Below are 20846 nucleotides of genomic sequence, written 5' to 3'. Positions count from 1 at the left end.
AGGAAGGTGGTCGAGCCTCAGTCTCCTCATCTGTCCAGTGGGAGCTGGAGTGCCCGGTGTGGCCGGCCTCATACTCTCAGTGGTAAAGAGACATGGAAACGAAGACGACCTCATTTGGTCTTTATTAACAACCAACCAATGGACCACAGATGGCTGGGGAGATGCCAGGAGAGATAGGGCACAAGGGCCGGCTGTAGCTACACGGGGCACCTGCCCCGTGGGAGTGCCATGTGCTTGAAACCTGCTCAGCACGCCTGTACATCTCATTTCCCAGGGACCCACAGCTCCAGGACTGCCTGCTGCCCTCATGCCTGCCCTGGAGCAGGGTGGGTGGCATCAGGATCAGATGATCCTGTTGGGAACATCTCTGAGACTCTCGGTTGCCCTTGACATTCACAGTCAAGACCAACGTCCCAGAAGCGCCTGGAGCTGGAGGAGACAGTAAGGGCTACCAGGATGGAGCAGAAGGGAAGAGAGGCCCTGGGTCCTAAGACCCCTGACTAAGACCACCTCCCCAGCCGGTGCTGCTCGGGCCTCCCTGGCATGCCAGGTCACAAGGTCCACGGCGTGAAGGTGTGGCCTTTTCTGACAGCCTTCCTTTCTTTCCCTACCCCGACTTCAAGTCCTAATTCAGGCCACCAGCACCTCCTGCCTGCCCTCCACAGGCCTCCTGCTCCTACCCTGCCCCTAACCCACCCTGCACAGGTCCAAAATGATATTCTGTATCATGCAAATCCCCTCCCACCCCGCCTGTCCCTGGTTCCTCTCTCCCTGCTAGTCTTCCTCCTGACTTGAACCCTTTTGACCTAACACCAGCATCTATGGCCACTCTTGTTTCCACCCCAGCAGGTCGGCTTCCTCCTGGTCCCACCAGGCAGCTCTGGCAGAGGCCCTCCTTCCTTTCTCTCTCTCTCTGCAAACCTCTCCCTCTCCCAGGACCCTCGGCTCCCACGCCCTTCAGGGACCCTGGCCTACACAGGAACCCACAGGGATCTTTCTCCGCACTTAATTTATTGACTTTTAACTCCCAGGGACTTGGGAGCTTCGAGTGCCCATGGCTCCCCTGAACCCCAGGTGCAAGTTAGGGTTGTGCGAAAGTGTGGAAGGACAGCTTCTGGAGCAAAGGGAAGATCTGGGCGCTGAATGAAGATGGGAATGTGGTGCCTACTGCCCCAAGAGAAAGAGAGCGACAGTTCAGAGGCCTGGGGTCAAGTCCTCTTGGCCCAGTGACCTTGGGCCAGGCCCTCCCTCTTTGGCCTCAAGTGTCTATCTGCAAAGTGAGGGCTCAACTGACTTCCTCTCACTTTGAATGGTGTGTGTGTTTGTGAGTGTGTGTGTGTGTGTGTGTGTGTGTGTGTGTGTGTGTAGGGGACTGGATAGAGAGTTCAGGTGAGACAGAGGTCACAGGAGGGACATGGACTTGCCCTGAGGACACCAGCATCTCTGTAGCAACCACCTACAGCTTCCCAGAACCTCAGGAGTCACGGCCACCTCTTCCAGCCCCCAGGAAGGGCCTGTTTGGCTCCCGACAGGGCCTCCCGACCACCGGCCTCCTGCCTCACATCATGGACTCCTCCTCCTCAGCAATCTCTCGGTCCACCTCGATGGCTGTGTTCTCGAAGCTGGTGATGCCCCCGTACTTGCGCATGTGTACCATCAGCGGTTTTGGTGACTGGCTTCCAGCCAGCGTGGCCACGTACATGCCTGTTCGGTTCTCCTCCAGCGATGGGCCCCAGTCCATGGCTGGCCGGCTGGCCTGCTGGAGCCTCTGTGGCAGAGCAAAGATAGCCTGAAGACACCAGCGGTTGCTGAGTGCTTCTGTGGCCAGATGCCTAGCAAAGGCCTGACCAGTCGCCTCATTGTGCTCTTGCAACAACCCCAGGTGGAGGTGGGGGGAACCCTACTTCTTCTCCAAAGAAGTGATTCCATGTCTGAATGAGAATCCTACTCTGTCACTTGCAAGCTGGGTAGCCTTTAGATTCAGACTAACCGGGAAATTGTGAACTCTCCCAGGGTCATTGTGAGGGCCCAAGATGACGCATTTGACAGGGTGCCAGGGACAGGGCATGGCTGCTATGATCACGGAGCAGGATCCTCTCCTGAGCATCCCAAGGTGGATCTAGCATCCCCCTCCTATGCCCTTCCCTTAAATGCTGAGTCCAAAGGAACTGGGGGTTTTAGGAAAAAGCCACGAGCCAGGAGAAGCAAGGTGGGGAGGACAGCTGGCCCTCCTGGCCTCTCGGCCCTGACTCTGACCACTCTCTCTCTGAGCCCAGCTTCCATGGGAGGAGGGTGCTGGCTGAGGTGATGACTAAGCCTGGACATTCCAGAGTTCCTCCTTCCTTGACCTCGTTCCCAGAGCCCTCTGCCTGCTCTGTCGGGGAGGAAAGCCCCAATCCCTCAGGAAAGGGAGGCCGCTGATGGACGGGAAGCCCACGAGCTGCGGGTCCTGGGGGAGATAATGTGTGTAATGCCCTTGGCCTAGGGCCTTGCTCACTTGGCTTTCGCAGCACGGTGACTGCTTACTGAAAGGCAGTAAGAGCCGTAACCCTGCTGCTCAGAAACCTGCCAATGGCTTCTTCTGTCACTTGCAATGACAGCCAAAGCATTTTCCATGGCCTCCTCTCCCTCCCCAAGTACCTTCCTGACCTTGGCGCCTGCCACTCTCCCCCACTGCCTCTGCTCCAGTGGCACTTGCCTTCTCGCATTTCCTAAGGCTTCACACCCATTGCCTTTTGCCTGGAATGCTCTCCCCCTAGACACCACATAGATCACCATGTCCATTCCCCAGCTCTCTCTGAAACCCTGGCTATTCCTACACTCTGGTTTCTGTTCTTTTTGTTTTGTTTTTGGTTTAATTATGGCACTTTCCACTACAGGGAGTTTATCGCCTGCCTCGTCTCCCACATCAGAACACAGGCACCCTGGGAGCAGAGATTCAGATGTGCTCCCATCTGAACTCCTGTGCTGAGACCAAGTTCCTCCATCTGGCCACTGCTGACGCTTTGGTCTGGAGAATTCCAGTGCTACTATGGGGCAGCTCTGTGCATGGAAGGACGTTTAGCAGCATCACTGGTGTCTGCCCACTTGATGACAGTAGCACCCATCTGCTCCATGCCAACTGACAACATCTCCAGATATGACCAAGTGCCCTCTGAGGACGAAATCCCCCTCTGTGGGAACCCCTGGTCTATAACTGAGCATTTAGCATGTTCTAGGTAGGTGTTGGCTTATTTAATCTTCACAGTATCCCCGTGAGAGGAGTACTTACCATAGATATTATCTGAAGGTTAATGCTCAGAGAGGTAAGTTAAGTTGCCTGGATTTGAACCCAGGCCATCTGACTCTATGCTGTGCATTTTAAATATTCTGCTTTTCTGCTCCCACTATGTAGACTATATTGATAAGCTCACAGCAGCCCTTTGAATAGCGATTGCTGTCCTTATTTAAAGAAGGAGAAACTGGGGTTCAGAGAAGTACAGTAACTTGCTTAGGATCATTCATGCGGTGGACAAGTGGCAGAACCAGGATTCTGATCCTGATGAGTCTGCTAGAAGCCCTGATCTCTGAAGGCAGCACTCTGAGCCTCGCCGCAGTGCTGACCATCCTTCCCATGGAACCCCAACAGTACACGCCCTCCACCGGGCTGTGGGCAGCTTCTGCAGCAGGGGAGGCAGGAGGCAGTGGCTGCAGGGGGCTCAGTGTTGCCAGGGGCCCATCAGCAGGGCTAGGGACCCTGGGCTTCCTGGGAGCTGAAGCCTCCACCCGAGCAGCTCCCTTGTCTGCCTTCCCTTTGCAGACTCCCTGCAGACTCCCCCTTTAGTAGCAAGGTGGCAGTGGCGGGGAGGAGGGTCCTGAGGTTCAGAGAAGGGAAGAGTCTGCCCACGTCACATAGCAGTTGGAGGCACAGCTGCAGACTCCAGGCCGTCCCTATCGTCTGGGATGAGTGGTCACAGCCTGTCTCTGCTGTTGAGGAGTGGAGATATGAAGGTGAGACAAGGGCAGCTGAAGGGCAGTGCAGTAGGGTGGCAGGGGGCAGTCATGTGCTGGTAAGCTGGCCCCAGGGAGAGGGAGGGGGAGGCAGAGGAAATGGGAGGCCTGCTGTGTAGCCAATTTCCCGCCACTATCAGTTCCAAGTTATCAATTGTTTAACAACTGGTACACACATCCCTGAATATTTAACCATTAGCTCTTATGAGACAGGACCAGCTGGCTCCAGCGCTCCAGGAGAGGACAAGGTTAGGGAGGAGGAGGATGGGCACTGAGCGGGTGATCCTCACGCTCTGTCTGGACCCCATCAGGCTCCCTCGAGCTCCATTCATGACGTCAGCCTCTGGCCACCAGAGGTCTCCAAACCCACACAGCCTCAGAGGTGCAGGGCTCAGTGTATAGAGGATGCCCTGATGCTCAGGGAGGGGCAGGATCTGCTGTGCTCACACAGCTCACCTACTGACCCACAGCAGGTCACTATTCCCCCTTTTCAAGGCTGGCTGACCCCTGTGTCCAACAGCTTGTACTCTGCCAGTCCTCACAGCGTCATTCTATCCCTAGCTACCTCTGAGACACAGCAGTGCTCCCGGGCACAGAAGGTGGCAGCCCACGCTCTGAGGTCTCTCAATTTTCTTTTTTTTTTTTTTTTTTTGGTACCAGGGATTGAACTCAGTAGCACTTGACCACTGAGCCACATCCCCAGCCCTATTTTGTATTTGATTTAGAAACAGGGTCTTGCTGAGTTGCTTAGTGCCAAGCCTTTGCTGAGGCTGGCTTTGAACTCTCGATCCTCCTGCCTCAGCCTCCCGAGCTGCTGGGATTACAGGTGTGTGCTGCTGCATCTAGTTCTGTTTTCTTCTAACTGAGTTCCACAGAAAATCTTTGGGCTGGCCACCTGAGTTTAAGTCCCGATCTCTGTCCAACTTATGGGAGGACCTTGGACTTGGATTGGTCCAGCTCCTTCCTCCAAGGCCCTTCTTGTTGTGAGGGGTCATAGCGCAGAACTCCAGCCTCTGAACCTGCCCAGTGGTGCGGGTCCCTGGATAAGGTGGGGGCTGGTGTTTTCTGTTCTAGTGGAAGGCCCAGGGTGGGGCCACAGGTCGGGGAGGCTGAAGGTGCCCAGGGTGGTGCAGACTCACCTCCCAGAGAGAGCCCTCCTCTCGAAGCACAGCCACTAGCATGCCAGCTGGGATCATGAGGCAGGACAGCAGGCCCATGAGGATGCCCAGCAGCTCGGCCCAGGCGGGGAAGCGGTAGCTGCCATACTCTGAGGGCTGGTACTTGACGATGCTATACACCAGCAGGGCCTGCAGGGTGGGTGACCTCCAGCATCACAGGGGCCTCAAGTGGGCCCCAGGGCTTGGGATGACCCAGTCCGAGCTACCTTAAAGCTTGAAATAGGCCAGCTCAGGATCATCCCAAGACCTCAGAGAACTTATCCCAAAGCCATGCAGTATCCTAAGTTGTACCAGAATCAAAGATGGTCCATCTCTGGAGCCTTCACAAGACTGGGGCTAGCCCAGCTTCAAATTGACCAACAGCCTGGGACAGCCCAGCTCTGAAGTGCAGCTTGTCTCTGAGCTGCTCTAAGACCAAGAAAGCACAGCACCAAGGCCCCAGCCCTGAGGCCCTTGGGTCTGGGAAAGCCCCACCCATTTTGCCAACAAAATGTAGAGCTCAGCTCAGTTCAGCTATAAAAGTTAGGGGCCTGGAAGGGAGATCAAGGCCAGGATCCTCATACCCACCCTGAAGCCCTGACACATGCTCCACTCTTGGACAGGGTGACCCTACCAGATGAAGTACACAGAGGGGACCCACGTGCTCAGCCTTGGGGCCCCAGCCACCAACGCTCCCTCCCACCCCTGGTTACCAGGAGTGTGGCTGGGGACAGGAACAACCAGCAGGCTCTGAAGTAGAGGCCGGGCTTAAAGCCCAGCATCATGTGGATGTCTCGGCAGAACCTCTGGATGCCTGCACAGGGGAGGGGAGGGGAGGGAGGAGGAATGACCCCACCCGCAGCCCGAGACCCCAGAGCCCCTCCCCCACCCCATACCCCCTCCTGAAGTCCTGGCCCTTGGAGCCAGGGCCCCAGGTGCAGGGGCCCCAGGTAGATCCCATTCTCCCATCTCAGGAAGCTTAGACTCCGCCTCCCTCCCCCTTCTCACCGTACACCCGGGTAACAGCGAGGCACGTGGTAATCACGACCACCATCAGCCCGAAGCTGGCACTGTAGTCATCCAGAAGGACCAGCCAGTACATGCCTCCCTGGAACACAAGTCAGCTCTGGGGTGCCCCAGCCCAGCCTCACTCCCTGCTGCAGGCCCTTGTCCTGGCAGGACTGAGCAGGAGGCTGTAGGCTGCTGGGAGAGCCAGGTGAGGCCCCGTGATAGCATCTGCCTTCTCAGCCCCACACCAGCAGCATCTCCCCCTTTTTACCAATGAGGAGAAACAGGCTCAGGGAAGTGAAGTCACTTGTCTGAGGTCACTCAAGCAAGTGCAGGAGTGAAGTGTGACCCAGGGCTTTCAAACTAAGACTCCAGAGATAGGATTCTCCATCCCAAGGCCAAACTGCCTCCCTGGGGGGACAGGGCCTGGGAAAGACAGGTTCCTCCAAAGGAAGTGGCTCAGTGACTGCTTCTCCAGGCCACAGGCACTGCTGCAGGTGCCAACACAGCCCTGCTACCGCCGTCCTCCCTGCCGCCCTACTCACGTCGGTGGTGAGGATCAGCCCCATCAGGTACATGGCCACACAGATGAGGCCCGAGAACACAGCTTTCTTGGGCCGCAGGTAGTACGGGAACTCGTCGGTCACAGCTGTCACAATGGTCTCCAGAAAGGCGAACTGCATGGTGGGGGCAGCAGCCTGGGGTCAGAGTTCTGTCTCTACCACCCACACCCCAGACTAGCTTGTGCCCAAGGCTCACCTGGCTGTCCAAGCCGAGAGTCAGGAGCATGAAGAAGAAGAGGAAGGACCAGAAGGGCGACAGAGGCAGCATGGTCATGGCCTGTGGGTAGACCACAAAGGCCAGGCCAGGGCCTGGGCCAAGGGCACAAGGGGTCAGCAGTTTGGGGCATGTGGTGGCCTCCACATTTACACTCAAATACACATGATCACACACTTGAGTGATCACACACTCATTTAGCCAAACTCAGAGACACAGGCCAAATGTATACTTCCAACACTGTCTTAACTCCTAGGACATAGGCCAGCACATTACAGGCACTCAATAGTAAAACTTGACAGAATGGAGGACTTAATAATGAGCGTATGGACAAACACGGGATCCAAACATAAAACTTCATTAGAACACATGTTCATTTGCCCCAAGAATCTCGCTAACACACACTTCCACATCCACTGGCACCGCACATTGATCCACAAGATCATTCTCACCCCTGACTCACTTGCACACAGACATCTCACACAGGATGTGAGTCATCTGGACAAAGATAAGACAATTTCCTACAGAAACTCATTTACCTCCAGACACAGATTAATGTACTCACTTGCACACCTATGCCTTTGCACACGGACACCCAGAGACCAACGAAGATATGTTCATTTGCATGTGCATTTGTGCACATGTACACACACACACACACACACACACACACACACAAACAACATACCCATCCATAATCTCACTGGTCCACACATATACTCCTTGGTCCAGCACTGGCTGTGGCCAACACATGCGTTCACACTACACCTGGCAGCCTGCCCACCTGCTTTGGCTACTTGGTCCACAGGCACACCCAGTTCCTGAGACATGTAGCCCAGCACGGAGAAGATGGCGAAGCCAGCCAAGATGCTGGTGATGGCATTGCCCAGAGTGACGATGAAGGTGTCTCTGCCGGGAGAAGTCCAGGCGCAGGCCAGGGTGAGCTGGCCACACCCTCAGCCCCCAAGGCCCTCCCTGGCTGGCCAGTCTCTTCCTGCTTTGGCCCCAGGGTGCAGGGAAACTGCAGTGACTGACCTATAGATGTTCTGGTGAAATGTGTTGTAGGAGGCAAAGGTGAGGAGACCCCCGAAGCCCACACCCAGGGAGTAGAAGATCTGAAGAGCAGCTTCGATCCACACCTGTGCCAGGAAAGGAGAGAGGTGGCGGGCAGAGAGAAGGGGCTGGTTCACAGCAGTGTGCAGAGGCCCGCGAAGAGAAGCAAGGAGTGGGACTGGGCCGGGGGACAGACGCGGGGAAGAGCCAGCCCCATGAACATGGGCCAGGAGGATCCTTGCTCCAACTTCCACCATGGGTTGTGCGGGAGTCCTTTCCCCTCTCTGGGCCTCAGTTTCCCACCTAGCTCACCTCTAAGCTTCGTTCAGGTCTGCAAGAAGCAGAAACTAACTTAGTTTGCAGTAGATTCATACTGACAATGAGTCATGTGACCCTTGACTTCCAGCCTGGAGTAGAGGGACCTGGACCGAGTCCCAGCTTCATTGCTTTCTAGCTGTGCCGCTCCAGGAAGCCATATTGTCACTCTGAGTTGCAGATACCTCCTCCAAAGTGTGGGGCTAGAATAGTGCCCATCTCAGGGGGGAGGGTCAGAAGGATTGAACCACTGCCCCACAGCTTAATGCCAGGGCACGGTCAGGCACAATCATGGACCAATAAATAATAAATGTTAGGTGCCGGTACCCTGCAGTTCTCATCATGATCCCTAATGCCCCCCTTGGGTTTGGAGTCCAATAGCTCTGGACTGGGGTTCCCGCTCTGCCATTCTACCTGTGCAACTTTAAGCTTGTCACTAATTCTTGTGGATCCCAGTTTCTTCATCCATACAATGGGGAGAACAGGATTTTTTAAGAGTAATGAGCCGGGCATGGTGGCGCATGCCTGTAATCCCAGTGGCTTGGGAGGCTCAGGAAGGAGGATCCTGAGTTCAAAGCCAACCTCAGCAAAAGTGAGGTGCTAAGCAGTTCAGTGAGATGCTGTCTCTAAATCATATGCAAAATAGGGCTGGGGATGTGACTCAGTGGTCGAGAGCCCCTAAGTTCAATCCCTGGTGCCAAAAAAAAAAAAAAAAATAATAATAATAAATGAAAAGGGTACACAGGAAGGGCCAGCTCCAGTGCCTGCTGCTGGAGACTCTCCACTTGGAGGATTCCTGCCCCCTGCCCCCTCCTCTCCCCAGAGCCCTCTTTCCACTTGTCCTTTCAGGTCTGACCCCTTGCTCTGCACCCAAGCCTGAGGGTCTCACCTTGGAAGACAACAGGTGGTGGAACTGCGGGGTAAGATAGAACTGGATGCCCTTCCAGGCCCCAGGGAGGGTCACTCCGCGGACCAGCAGCATGAGCAGGATGAGGTAGGGGAATGTGGCCGTGAAATACACCACCTGAGAAATGATCAGCGGGGAGCTGAAGGTGGGGAGAACCTTCCCTCTACATCCCTCCTCCTGACATCCTCATCTGAGACACTCACCTCCCCTACCTTCAGGTGGCCCAAGCCAGGAACCAGCCATCATCCAGAATGCGTCTCCTTCCCTCCCTTTGGCCACCCTCTATCCAACCATCAACTGGTGTTGTCACCTGGCTCCCAAGGCCACCCCAGATCCATCTCCACTGCTGCCCCTGGTCCAGGCCAGCATCACTGGTGACAGAGCCTCCTCCTCCCTGTGTCCACATCCTGCCCCTGCAAACTCACTCTGTGCGTTCATCACCCCCAAATTCCCTCCTGCCCTTCCTCCTCCCTCTCCAGCTACTCCTTTGGTGAACAGTGTGGTCTCAGCATCCTCGCTGCCTTGCCTGTGACCTTGAGCACCTCTCCTCTTTCTAATTGCTTCCTACCCTGTCTTGGTAGCCTGATTTTACCAGCTCTGTTCCTGTGGACAGCACCCCTCAGCACTTAGCACAGGGACAAGTTCTAATTTACAAACGACTGAGTGAAGAGCAGGTTTCCAAATCCTTCTGAAACAGCTTCCTTGTCCTTCCATCTCCTACAGTAGACATCTGTGGCTTTGGGCCCTCAGCATCCAGTTTGCCCTCTTCAGGTAACAGTACCCCAACTTTCACGAGAGAGGGCTGAGTCCATCCCCAGTGCCGGCATCACACCCTCCCGGCCACAGAGATCTGCTCGGGACTGGTGCACAGCCCAGCCTACCCAGTAAGACTAAATTCTGTAAGATACTGAAGGAAGAGAGAAACGTTCACCCAGAAAGTCAAGTCTGAGTCTACAGCTACTGGGGCAACCTCAGGAAAAATGAAACCTCAGCAGGGAGACTACAAGGGGAACCCATTGCTGGGAGACCAGAAAAGTTGATTCCTGATAACATCCATCGAACCCCTAGACCCAACTGTGCCTGAAGCACACCCTCTGGACTCTCCAACTGAATGTGACATCTGGGGTCAGGTCACTTGCATCTCAAAGAGCCCTAATTCATATACCTACCCTTTGAGGACTCAACAAACTCACTGGGCCACTCCAAAGTGCCAAGCACAGGGTAAGGATGTCAACTTGAAACACCTGTGGCTGCTGCCTGCAGCAGGCTTCTGGCTTGGTAAAGTGGCCTTTCCCTGGCCCTCCCCACCTCCACATCCGTCATCAGCAGTGCCCCCTCTCAACGCCTACCCCTCCTCTCTTCCAGGTAAAGCCTGTCCTTTCCTCAGCCTCAGTCCGTGCCCTGTCTCCTCCAGGAGCCCCTGTCCTGCCCGTCATGTCTCTGGCCTCCCAGGCTTCACCTTGCCCGAGGACTTCACACCCTTGAGGATACAGAGGAACACGATGACCCAGGCCAGCAGCAGGCAGAGGCAGAGGTTCCAGCGGATCTCCCCAGGGCTGCCGATGCCCTGGCTGCCCTGGATGTGCAGGACATAGCGGCTGCAGGAGACAAAGAGCACCCTCTGTTTACCCGCCGTGCTCCACAAGCATGGGGCCAAGCTGTGTCCAGTGTGCCAGGTCCAGGGGCCCTTCTCCCAGCCCCGCATCCTTCCCTGACTAGCTTGTCCCAGGAGGCTGGCCTCTGCCGACCCCACATCAGGCTCCCTTCCTCTTCCTTCCACTTGGGTTTGACTGAGCAAAGGTGACAGCAGGAGACTGATGGTGGAGAGATGAGGGTCTGGGCATTTGCACGCACATGTGCATACACCCTTGCACACGCACACGTACTATCCAAGAGTCTAGCTACAGTTATGTTCCTCTGACCATGGTTCTTGCTGGGCAGCCCTCTCCCCAGGCTCCCCCTGCCCCTGATTCCCTCCCCTTGCCTCCTTAGTTCTTCCTAGTGCTATTCCCGGGTGCCCCACATTTCCTTGTGGATTCCCTGACCCTCTGTAAAGCCCTTTTCCTAAGTTCCCTTCAGTAAAACCCTCCTGACAGTGCCACATGCCTCCTGCCACCACCCAACTGATACAGTGAGCCATGGCATTGCCACAGAGACCCTGGCAGCTGCCAGTGACCACGTCAAGTCCTTTGGCTTAAGGTACAGGCCCCTGCCTATCCTCTCCCTCAGATCAGACATACTCTTCAGCAGGTACAGACACTTTGGGTGGCCTTGAAATGGACAGAGAAATGGATTGTGTTAGGAACTGAAATATTTTAAGATATGAGGCCCATTTGGGAGAAATTCCTAAGAGCAGCCCCGTGCAGGGGAAGGCATAAGGATATCTGGTGTGTTCTCTGGCCAATCAACGGCCTCCCCCCAGAGATCAGGCTACTCTAGAATGTTCCACAACAAGATTAGGAAACAGAAGTCCTGAGTGTCAATACTGTCTCTGCATTAACTACTCAGCAAGCCTCTGGGCCTTGTCTCCTGGCTATAAAATGGGCATTGGAACAGGCTGATAAGCAGTGATGTCCTTCTGATGGCCACGGCTCCTGGGGCTTGCAATGTGCCTTCCACACATTACCTTGTTCAAATCTCACAACGGTCCTGCTCCATTACAGACTGTTCTCTCCTAAGACTAATCTGAGATGGTCTTTCCTACATATGGCCTTGGCCTGTGCTGTTTCACCTTTTGGTATAGTAGGTACACAACAGATGCTTATTCAAAGAATGAGCAAGTGAGAGGATACTGTTCCATTAACATTGTCATAGAGGAGGAAACTGAGATTCCAGAATGTCACTGTTACTGTCACCACCACCACTATCAATATCAGCTAGCTTTTACTGAGCACTTACAATCCACCAGATTGGTCTGCCCGATTTATATGCAACTACCTCTGAAACAGCTACTATTATTGTCTTGGTCCTAAAGACAAAGCAACAGCAGCCAAATAAATGGCTCAAGGTCACACAGCCGGTCAGGTGAAAGGCTGGGATTAGAAGCCAGAGTCCCCCCACATTGGCACCTGAACTCCACCTTTGAGGTGCCACTGAGCCCCTTGGGGGTGCTTCCATGTCCCTGCCCTCTCTTTGTCCACCCTGAGTCGGTGGCCAGGTGGGGCTGCCTCACCTCCAGTACTCCTCACTGGGGCTGACGGTGCTGGTGAGGTTGAGGGGCAGCGCCCCATTGCCCTCCTTGGAGCCTCTGTGCTCCAGGCAGCGGCCTGTGTTCCACCAGTTGCCGCAGTGCTCCCAAGGCAGGTTGCTGGTGAGGGAGGCGAAGAGGTAGAAGAGGACGTAGGCGATGATCATGTTGTAGTAGATGGCCACCAGGCCCACGATGAGCAGCATGGCGGCACCGGCACCTGGCGAGGGAGAGGGGCTGCTGGGCCTCTGGGCCAGCCCTCTGCAGAGCCCTCTGCGCCAGGCCCAGGGAAGCTGGGAAGCTGTCACTGCCCAGGGCTTCACTTCCCTCTGCCTGGAGCTTTGAGGGTGGGGTACAGCAACCTCCCTGCCTCCAGAGGCCTGGCCCAGCCCAGGGACCACTGAGCCTCACCTTTGAAGAGAGGGCTGATTTTCCAGACGGCCAGGGGTCCCAGGCTAGAGAACTGACCCAGGGAGAGCTCCAGGAAGAAGAGGGGGATGCCGCAGATGGCCAGCATGAGGAAGTAGGGCACCAGGAAGGCACCTGCAGAGAGGGAAGGTTGGAGGGGCTCAGGAGGCTCAGCTCCCACCCAAGCCCAGCTCCAGCCCCCCAACACCCCCGTGGTCAGAGAGCACCTGCTGGTGCATGCAGCACTGGTCCTGTGGGTCGGACTGTGCTCCTGCAGGGCTGTTATCTCTTTATCACAGGTCGCTGAGAGCACCTGCGCAGACCCATGCCCAGAACAGGGCTGGCTTGGAGCAGGTGCTTGAGAAAAGCCGGTTGGGTGAGTGAGTGAATGAATGAGGGGCTGAAGGCATTCTCCACCGAGTAAGTGCAAACTCCTCACCACAGAAGTCAATGCTCTGCAGGATCTGGCCCGGTCCTCCTCTCCCCTCCCCACCACGCCACCTCAGACACTCGTGGCTGCCACCTGTGGTTTCGTGGGTCCAACATCCTTTCCCTTTTCTTCTCATATTGGCAGCCTTCTCCTTCAGAGAACCGCCCACCACCATATGGCTCTGGAAGAGCTGCATTCACACCAGCTAGAGCCTCTGCCCTCCCTCCTGCCCCACTGTGGGCACATTTCCCAAGTCAGGCCATCAGAGATCTTCTCTGTTATTCTGTAGAGACTCATTCAGATGCAGCAGTTTTGGAAAGCTCTGGGGTTGCTAAACCTGGCTGAGGAGTTTCAGGGTCATTCCAGAGTTGTCTTGACCGCAGTCCCCCCAACTGCTGGGAGGAAGCCTGTCTCAGGAAAAAATGAGGTCAGCACACAGAGAGAAAGAGCAGGGAAGCAGGAGAGTGGAGGGGCAATTGTGGACACTACAATTCCAGGAGTTTTGGAGGCCCCCTCCAGTCACTCACTCCTAGACACATAAATGTATCTTTGCTTTGTTCAACTAATTTTTTAAAAATTTTTCTCATTTTATCAAAACACTTTTTTTTTGGTACTGGGGATTAAACCCAGGGGTGCTTTACCACTGAACCACATCCCCCACATCTTTATTTTTTATGTCAAGACAGAGTCTCACCAAGTTGCTTAGGGACTTACTAAGTTGCTGAGACTGGCCTCGAACTTGTGAGCCTCCTGCCTCAGTCTCTTAAGTCACTGAAATTTTGGGCATGGGCCACCACGCCTTGTTGTTTCTTTCTTTCTTAATATTTTTTTTAGTTGTATGTGGACACAATATCTTTATTTAAATTTTCTGTGGTGCTGGGGCTCGAACCCAGTGCCTCACATGTATGAGGCAAGCACTCTACCACTGAGCTACAGCCCCAGTCCCACACCTGGCTTTAATACAGAGCCTGTTGGCAATACAGAGACCTAGTAGAAGCACAGTGATCCTGGAGAAAACAGTACAAGTTGGACGGTGGGGTTTACCACTGTGGGACAATAAGCAGGCCTCTCCAGGTTCCAGTAGCCTCATCATTTCCATGGTGTCTACCCAGGAGGGTGGTCATCAGGGTTAAATAAGACAGACACCAAGCCTAGGCACATGGGAGATGATAATGGCTCAACCTCAGCTATTATTAATGAGACTTAGAAGAGTAACTTGATGAAGAATCAGGGAAAGAAAGGAATTTTTTGTAATCTAGGAGAGACTCTGTGTTTGCATTTGGAGTGGAAGGAACCAGGAGAGGAGGAAATGTTGAAGATTCAAGAGGGAAAGTGATTGACAGAGCAGGGCTCCGGAGGAGGTGGGGGAAGGGATGGGAAGTATATCAAAAACAGGTTGATTACTGACAGGCAGATCTAGGCTTTATCAAGAAGCCCAGGCAGCTCCCTCCACCCACCATTCAAGGCCCAGTGGGTGCTGAGCCTCTGGAGAGAGCCATGTGGGTATCCATCCTGGGGATGGGAGGGAGGAGGGAGAGGCATAGGTGATAGAAAGGGACAGGGCAGAGTAGAGTCCCTCTCCCAGGCCAAGGTCTCTGGCAGACAGTAGCTGAGGCCACCTAAAAGCTCATTCTACTCTGAGCCTTGGCCCATCACCCAAGAGAGCCCTCAATAGGACCAAGGCCCATACCTCCTCCATTGGTGTAGGCTCTATAGGGGAAGCGCCAGACATTGCCCAGGCCCACGCAGTAGCCAATGCAGGACAGCAGGAAGTCCAGCTTGCCTGTCCAGTTCCCCCGGTCTGCAGCAAAGTCCACATCCAGGTCCACATCACCCTGGTCGCTGGGGGTCATCAACAGGTCTGGGGTGATGGGCTGCCAGTAAGACCAAAGTGGAAAGAGGGGAGGGTGAGGCCAGGCTGGAGCTGTGACCCCAAGACAAGAGTGTAGAATTGAACAATCAAGTGCTCTGAGTGTACTCACATGGTCACATGCAGGAGAGCCTTGTGGACTGGCAGGGTGGCTCTGGGCACTGAGAACAGTACCTGATCCTGTCTCAGCTAACAGAGGTCAAAACAAGGAATGGTCTTGGTCTTATTCTGATGTTGCTGCTGCCTCCACTGATGATGATGATGGTGGTGATGATGGTGGTGGTTATGGTGATGGTAGTGATGGTGGTGTGATGGGGGTGGAGATGGTGATGGTAGTGGAGATGGTGATGGTGGAGGTGATAGTGGTGGTGGTGATGATCATGGTGATGGTTGTGGAGGTGATGGTGGTGGAGGCGGTAGTGGTAGAGGTGGTAGAGGTGATGGGGATGGAGGTGGTGGTAATGGTGATGGTAGTGATGGTGGTAATGATGGAGGTGATGGTGGTGAAGGTGGTGTGGTGGTGATGGAGGTGGAAGTGGTGATGATGGTGGAAGTGATGGTGATGGTGCTGGTGATGGTCTTACTAACAGTTACCAACTATGGTGCACTTGTTATATGACTACTACACTAAACATTTAACTCATGTCACCTGATTTCTTTCTCACAACAACTCCAAGCTAATTACTCAACTAAGCTTCATTCTAAGCATGAGGAAAACTGAGGCTAAAGGTCTTTCCCTGGCCAGTTAGTAAGAGAAGTAGTCTTGAACCCAGAGTTTCCTGAAGTTAAAGGCCTTTTCTTTACTCGTTATGCTTGAATTTTGTTTCTGTTCTAGGTACTTGACTTTAATAAAGACACAATGTGGAGCATGTCCCATCAGATGACCAGATGGGAGAGTGTGCAGGAAAAGAGGCTACAGGGGGACAAAGGGAAGAAGCCGGGAGCCCTGAACACTGGAAGCAGAGGACTTGGTAGGATGCGGGCTCCCGGAGGGAGGGACTAGACTTATGCCCTGTGATTCAAGGGGCTTACTGAGGACTGTGGATTTTGGCTCATGGGCAGGAAAAAGCTACTTAAGTCCTGATCTGTCTCAGAAAGTCACAATCTTGCTGTCACAGGAGCAGATAAGAGCAGAGGGGAATGGAGGCCAGCTGTCTCTGACATCCCCTTCCATGACTCAAAGTGGGTGGAGAGGTCCGTTGGGCATTCTCCCTTCTAGTTGGGCTGGGCGAGATGGCCCGCTTCCAGCCACTTGGGATCCATCCTGGACTCAAGTCATGCAAACTGGCATGGCCGTAAGCACCTACGGGAAGTCCAACAGTACCAGGGTGACCATCTAATATTCTAAGAGCAGTTCTCAGCCAGAGACCCAGGAGTGGTTAGGAGACGGGGGCAACCACACCTTGCCAGCCTTTGCAATGCACAGCTGTGTCAGAGAAGAATGTTAATGCACAGGGGCCTATTAGTGAGCAATGTCAAGGTCTTCAGACAAGAAAAAGGAGCCCTTGCTTCCTGCTGAGGAATGCTATGGAGAAAAAGCACTGAGAGTGCTGTAATTCTAGTCCAAGGTCTATGCTAATACAATGTGAGACTTTAGAAGTTTTCTGAGCCACACTTCCCTTTCTGGGCAATGAGGGCATTAAGATGGATCAGCATTTTCAGAAACAGTTTCCTTGGGATGTTCATAGATATTCTTTGGAAAAAAAGCATTCTTGAACCAAAGAGGTTTGAGGAAACCTGGGGTTAACAAAATAGAATATGTTTCTTTGCTACAGGACCTGTCAAACCCTTCAATAAATCCATATGCACAGTGACTCCCAAATAGGGACTAGAATCAAGTATCCTTTTTTTCAGAAAAAAATCTCAAAGAGCAGCATGCTGGGATGTACTTGGAGAAATGTGGGTCTAGACGTCTCAGTGAGTCTCTGGTTCTGATGGTCCATGAGGCAAGATTCACCAGAGATTTTGCTGGAGACACTTGTGAAGCCCGCAGGCCAGATTAGAGCCTAGCCCTAGGGCTCAGGACTTGCTATAATCAGACAAGTTTCTTATTCTAAGATTGTCCACACCAAGCAGGTGGCGACAGAGGGGGCTTTATGGGTACTGGTCATGTCAGCATTGTGCAGGTCAAGATGATGAAAGGAGGCCTGGGGTGTGTGGTTCAGTGACAGAAAGCTTGTGTAACAGGTGTGAGGCCCTGGGTTCCATTCCCAGCACCACACACACAAAAAATGGCAACAGACAAGTAGAGATGGCATGAGAGCTGCAGGACCAGAGGTGTCTGGCTATAGTGACAGGATTGGGCAGTGGAGCAGGTGGTAACATTGGGATAATAATTTGGATTGACTCTCAGTGACAGTAGTGACCATAGTGGTGGTGATCTTGTCTGAGGTTGGGCAGTGGTGACCAGCACAGCCTGGCATGATTAAAGGTGTTGGTGACAATGACAATGACAATGCTTTTAAAAAATAATCACTCTCCAAGGTTGAAGCAAACATGTGCTGAACTGGCAGTTCCTTAGCTGTGATTTTGGACAGGCTGAGGTGAGGGTGGCGGCTCCCACGTGCACCTGAACCCCTCCCTTTCCCTAAGGCTGCCTATCTGACTGGGGGAGCATCAGTCTTCTGGAACCTCTCACTCCCAGGTGAGCTCCAGGAGTGATGCTGTAGCAGCCAGTTGACGCTGGCCCCTGGCACTGGGTGGTGAGGCAGGCCTGTCACCTGAGACCCCCTGCCCCGTTCAGGCCAGCTGACAGGAGGTCCTGGTAATGAGGCTCCTCTGATCCCTCCAGAGAAGCTGCCCTTTCCATGCTCACAGAGCAGTTCCAGCTCGGTTTCCATGGTGACAGGAGTTCCAAGAGCAGGATGCTGACAGCTCGTCCCCCTCCTCCCCCAATCAGAGGGAAGCTTGTTCTTGCTCCAGGGCCAGGGGATGGGGGTCCTCCAAGGCTGAGCCAATCAGGAGCCCACCTGGAGCCCCCCACCTCACTGTGGGGTGAATCCCAGAAGGTTGGCAAAGTGAAGATGGGACTGTTCTGGAGACAGAGGACAGGAACCAAAAAATGGGGCAGGGTCAGAAGCTATGAGTCCCTGCACACTTCCACCTGTGTGGGAGTTCGCACTCTTGAGCCCCAACTCCCCACCCCAGGGTCATGCAGAAAAGCACATCTGGGTTGCCAGATCCGCACCCTCTCTTTTAGGACTCAATAGATGTAGATCCCATCGCAGGGAATGGGAGAGGCTGGGCTGCCCAAGCCATGTCTGCCCTACCTTCTTTAGGACAGAGATGGACAATAGGAATCTGAAGTCCAACTTCATCATCATGTAGGGGAGGAAATTGAGCTTCAGGGAAGGAAAGTGATGAGCCCAAGGTCAAATAGTAAGTTGAAGGCAGAGCAAGACTAGGAACCAGGTCCCCTGACTCCCAGTCCAGTGCTCATCTCTGAAAGAGACTGCCACTGACTCTAGTGTTTTCTCACTCCCTGCCCTCTTCTTTTCAAGACCAAGATGGGACCCTGAGAGAAGGTGGCCCCAAAGCTGCCCAATTGGTTCTGGGTTGCTTAACCTATCACCAGGTAAGCAGTGAGCCTCACCTTTCTGGGCCTCAGTTGCCTTTTCTGTAAAATGGGGATGATAAGTCCTCGCTTCCAGAATCATTGGTAGATTGAATGAAATAAGGTTAGCTAAGCTCCCAGAAAGAGCTTCACAACACATGTCTGTTTACATAATGTGTGGCCCTGTGGCAGAGAGGGGCAGGGGCTTTTGTGGGAAAGGAGGGAAGAAGACTAGAAAAACAATGGGTATAGGTCCCAAGGGACCCACAACAGGCTCCAAGAAGTCACTCAGGTCAGTAATTAAAAAAGACCCATTTACTCTACAGGGGTTCTATGCCTGGCAGCCCAAGGGTAGAGCTTCAGAATGAGTGCTTGAGTTGGGTGGTGGGTGTGGGGTGGGAAGAGCAGCCCCTGTGAAGTCTTCTCCCATCCACCTGCCCCTTAGGTTCACAGCCTCCTGCACCCCTCAACACATGCAGGGGGGAAGGAGGGCTTTAGTGTCTGTGCACTGGGGATGGCCCAGCAGGGGTTCAGCTTAGAGAATGGAGTTGTCCAAAGTCACGGTTGGGCAAGTGGCAGTTTCACAAATAGTAACCAGGGATTCCGACTCCTTGCCTAGGACTGGAACTATCAAGTCAAAAGCCAGAAAGCTTCCCCCAGAGTTCCTCCTCCCCACACCCATAAAACTTGACTGGGAGGTCCAACCCCACCCAGAAAGGTGGGGAGGGGCTGGGGTCTGTGGCCTCAGTCCTCTACCCAGCTCCCACCTCCCAACTCCACTGCCCGTACTCTTGGGCCTCCTATTCACCCCCCCCCCGCCCCCCACTTCCTGCCTCTGCTTCCCTTCAGCCCAGCAGAGGGACAGCCTGGGGTCCCAGCAGGGAAGGGAATGCTGCCAGGAGAAGGCAGGGGGCGGGGAGGAAGCAGGTGGTGGCCCAAGGGCAGGAGCAGGCAGGAAAGAAGTGGGTCTGCTGGAGGCAGACAGAGATGCTCCAGTAGAGTACCCAGAGAAGCGCCAGGTCGATCCCACCCCGAAATTAATCCAGCTCAAGGTTGGCTCACCTAACCCACGCTATCCCGCTATCAGCCCCCAGGGAAGGCAGGCCCAGGGCAGGGGAGAGGCGGAGGTCTGGCCCTGGCCGCTCCCTCCCCGGCACCTCCCGGGCTGCAGACACCTGTTCGCATGGGCCCCCAGCACAGTACAGCCCAACCCCAGCGGGGGACAGACCCCACCCCTCCTGGGATCCTGTTCAGCGGGTTGGGCCCCCCTCCCACCCCTTCCGGTCCTCCGCGGGCCGGCAGGCGGGCGGGCCCCCGCAGCCCTGGCTCAGGTGCGCCGGGCCCTCGTGCCTACCTTGCGGAGGTGAGCTCCCTGGAGCTTCTTCATCTCGGAGGGTGGTGCTGGACTTGCAGGCTTGGCTTCTCGGAGCGCAGACAGCGAGCGAGGCAGAGAAATCGTCCACCCGCCCGCCGGCCGCTGCGCCTTTGCCCGGCGGCTCCCGCGCACCGGCTGGGGTGGGCACCGACACGGGCGCAGGCGCTGCCGTCTGGCGACTGCGGGCGTGGGGCGCCGGCCGGGCTGCGAACGATCTGCCTCTCCCTGCGCAGCGCCCCAGGCTGGAGAGACACCCAGACAGACCCGCTGACCGACCGACGGCGGCGGGGGTATGCGGGCGGCGGGGGGATGCGGGCGCCCCCGCACGCAGAGCTGCGAATTGGAGGGGCCCGCGCCAGTGGGGAGAGGGGTTCCCACAGAAACCCTCGGCCTCAGACACCGTCTCGTGTGTGACCTTGAGCGAGTGACCTGCCTCTGGGCCTCCCTTTCCTTAGTTGGGCAAGGAGGGAGGCAAGCAGTTCACGGTGACACTTGACAGCTCAGTCTTGGGATCCAGCATCCCCCTGCCTATTTGCTGTGGGAATTTACTTAAATTCCCTGCGTTGCAACTGCTTCTGGAAAATGGGAATAAGAATCTCACTTCCCTTATAGAAGAGGGAGGAATTGAGAGACACAGGAATCAGCTAGCACAGGGCCTGGCACGTAGTAGGTGCTCAGTTAACGTTTATTGGCCAACTATGGATTGTTGGCATCCACCATTAGTCAGATATTTATCCAAACATCTAATCTGTCAGTATTTATTTACATTATTGAGCATCTAAAATGTGCCAGGTCCTGGACAGAGACTAGTTTTCC

The 20846-nt window shown here is 54.7% G+C and overlaps 1 protein-coding gene across 1 annotated transcript; it reads right to left on the bottom strand.

Annotated features, from left to right (window-relative positions):
* Window positions 1–792: 792 nt before the first annotated feature.
* On the bottom strand, window positions 793–20126 carry Slc6a7 (solute carrier family 6 member 7). The gene is made up of 14 exons (XM_047556075.1): window positions 20010–20126; window positions 14923–15106; window positions 12806–12937; window positions 12380–12614; window positions 10667–10805; window positions 9190–9324; window positions 7968–8071; window positions 7717–7841; window positions 6915–7027; window positions 6701–6832; window positions 6156–6255; window positions 5861–5961; window positions 5130–5297; window positions 793–1768 (listed from the first exon to the last, which is right to left on the bottom strand). Exons 1-14 carry the CDS (start codon window positions 20040–20042, stop codon window positions 1559–1561), a joined length of 1911 nt encoding a protein of 636 aa, XP_047412031.1. The 5' UTR covers window positions 20043–20126; the 3' UTR covers window positions 793–1558.
* Window positions 20127–20846: the final 720 nt, after the last annotated feature.

The sequence above is a fragment of the Sciurus carolinensis genome, chromosome 6 (genome assembly GCF_902686445.1).
Source record: "Sciurus carolinensis chromosome 6, mSciCar1.2, whole genome shotgun sequence".
In the NCBI taxonomy this organism is placed as follows: domain Eukaryota; kingdom Metazoa; phylum Chordata; class Mammalia; order Rodentia; family Sciuridae; genus Sciurus; species Sciurus carolinensis.
This window is presented reverse-complemented; position numbering and strand designations above follow the sequence as displayed.

Coding starts and splice junctions, on each gene's coding strand:
- Slc6a7 (XM_047556075.1), bottom strand. CDS start 20,042: ATGAAGAAGCTCCAGGGAGCTCACCTCCGCAAG. Junction 15,107..20,009: donor AGGGAGCTCACCTCCGCAAG/GTAGGCACGAGG, acceptor TCTTACTGGCAG/CCCATCACCCCAGACCTGTT. Junction 7,842..7,967: donor TTTCACCAGAACATCTATAG/GTCAGTCACTGC, acceptor TTCTCCCGGCAG/AGACACCTTCATCGTCACTC.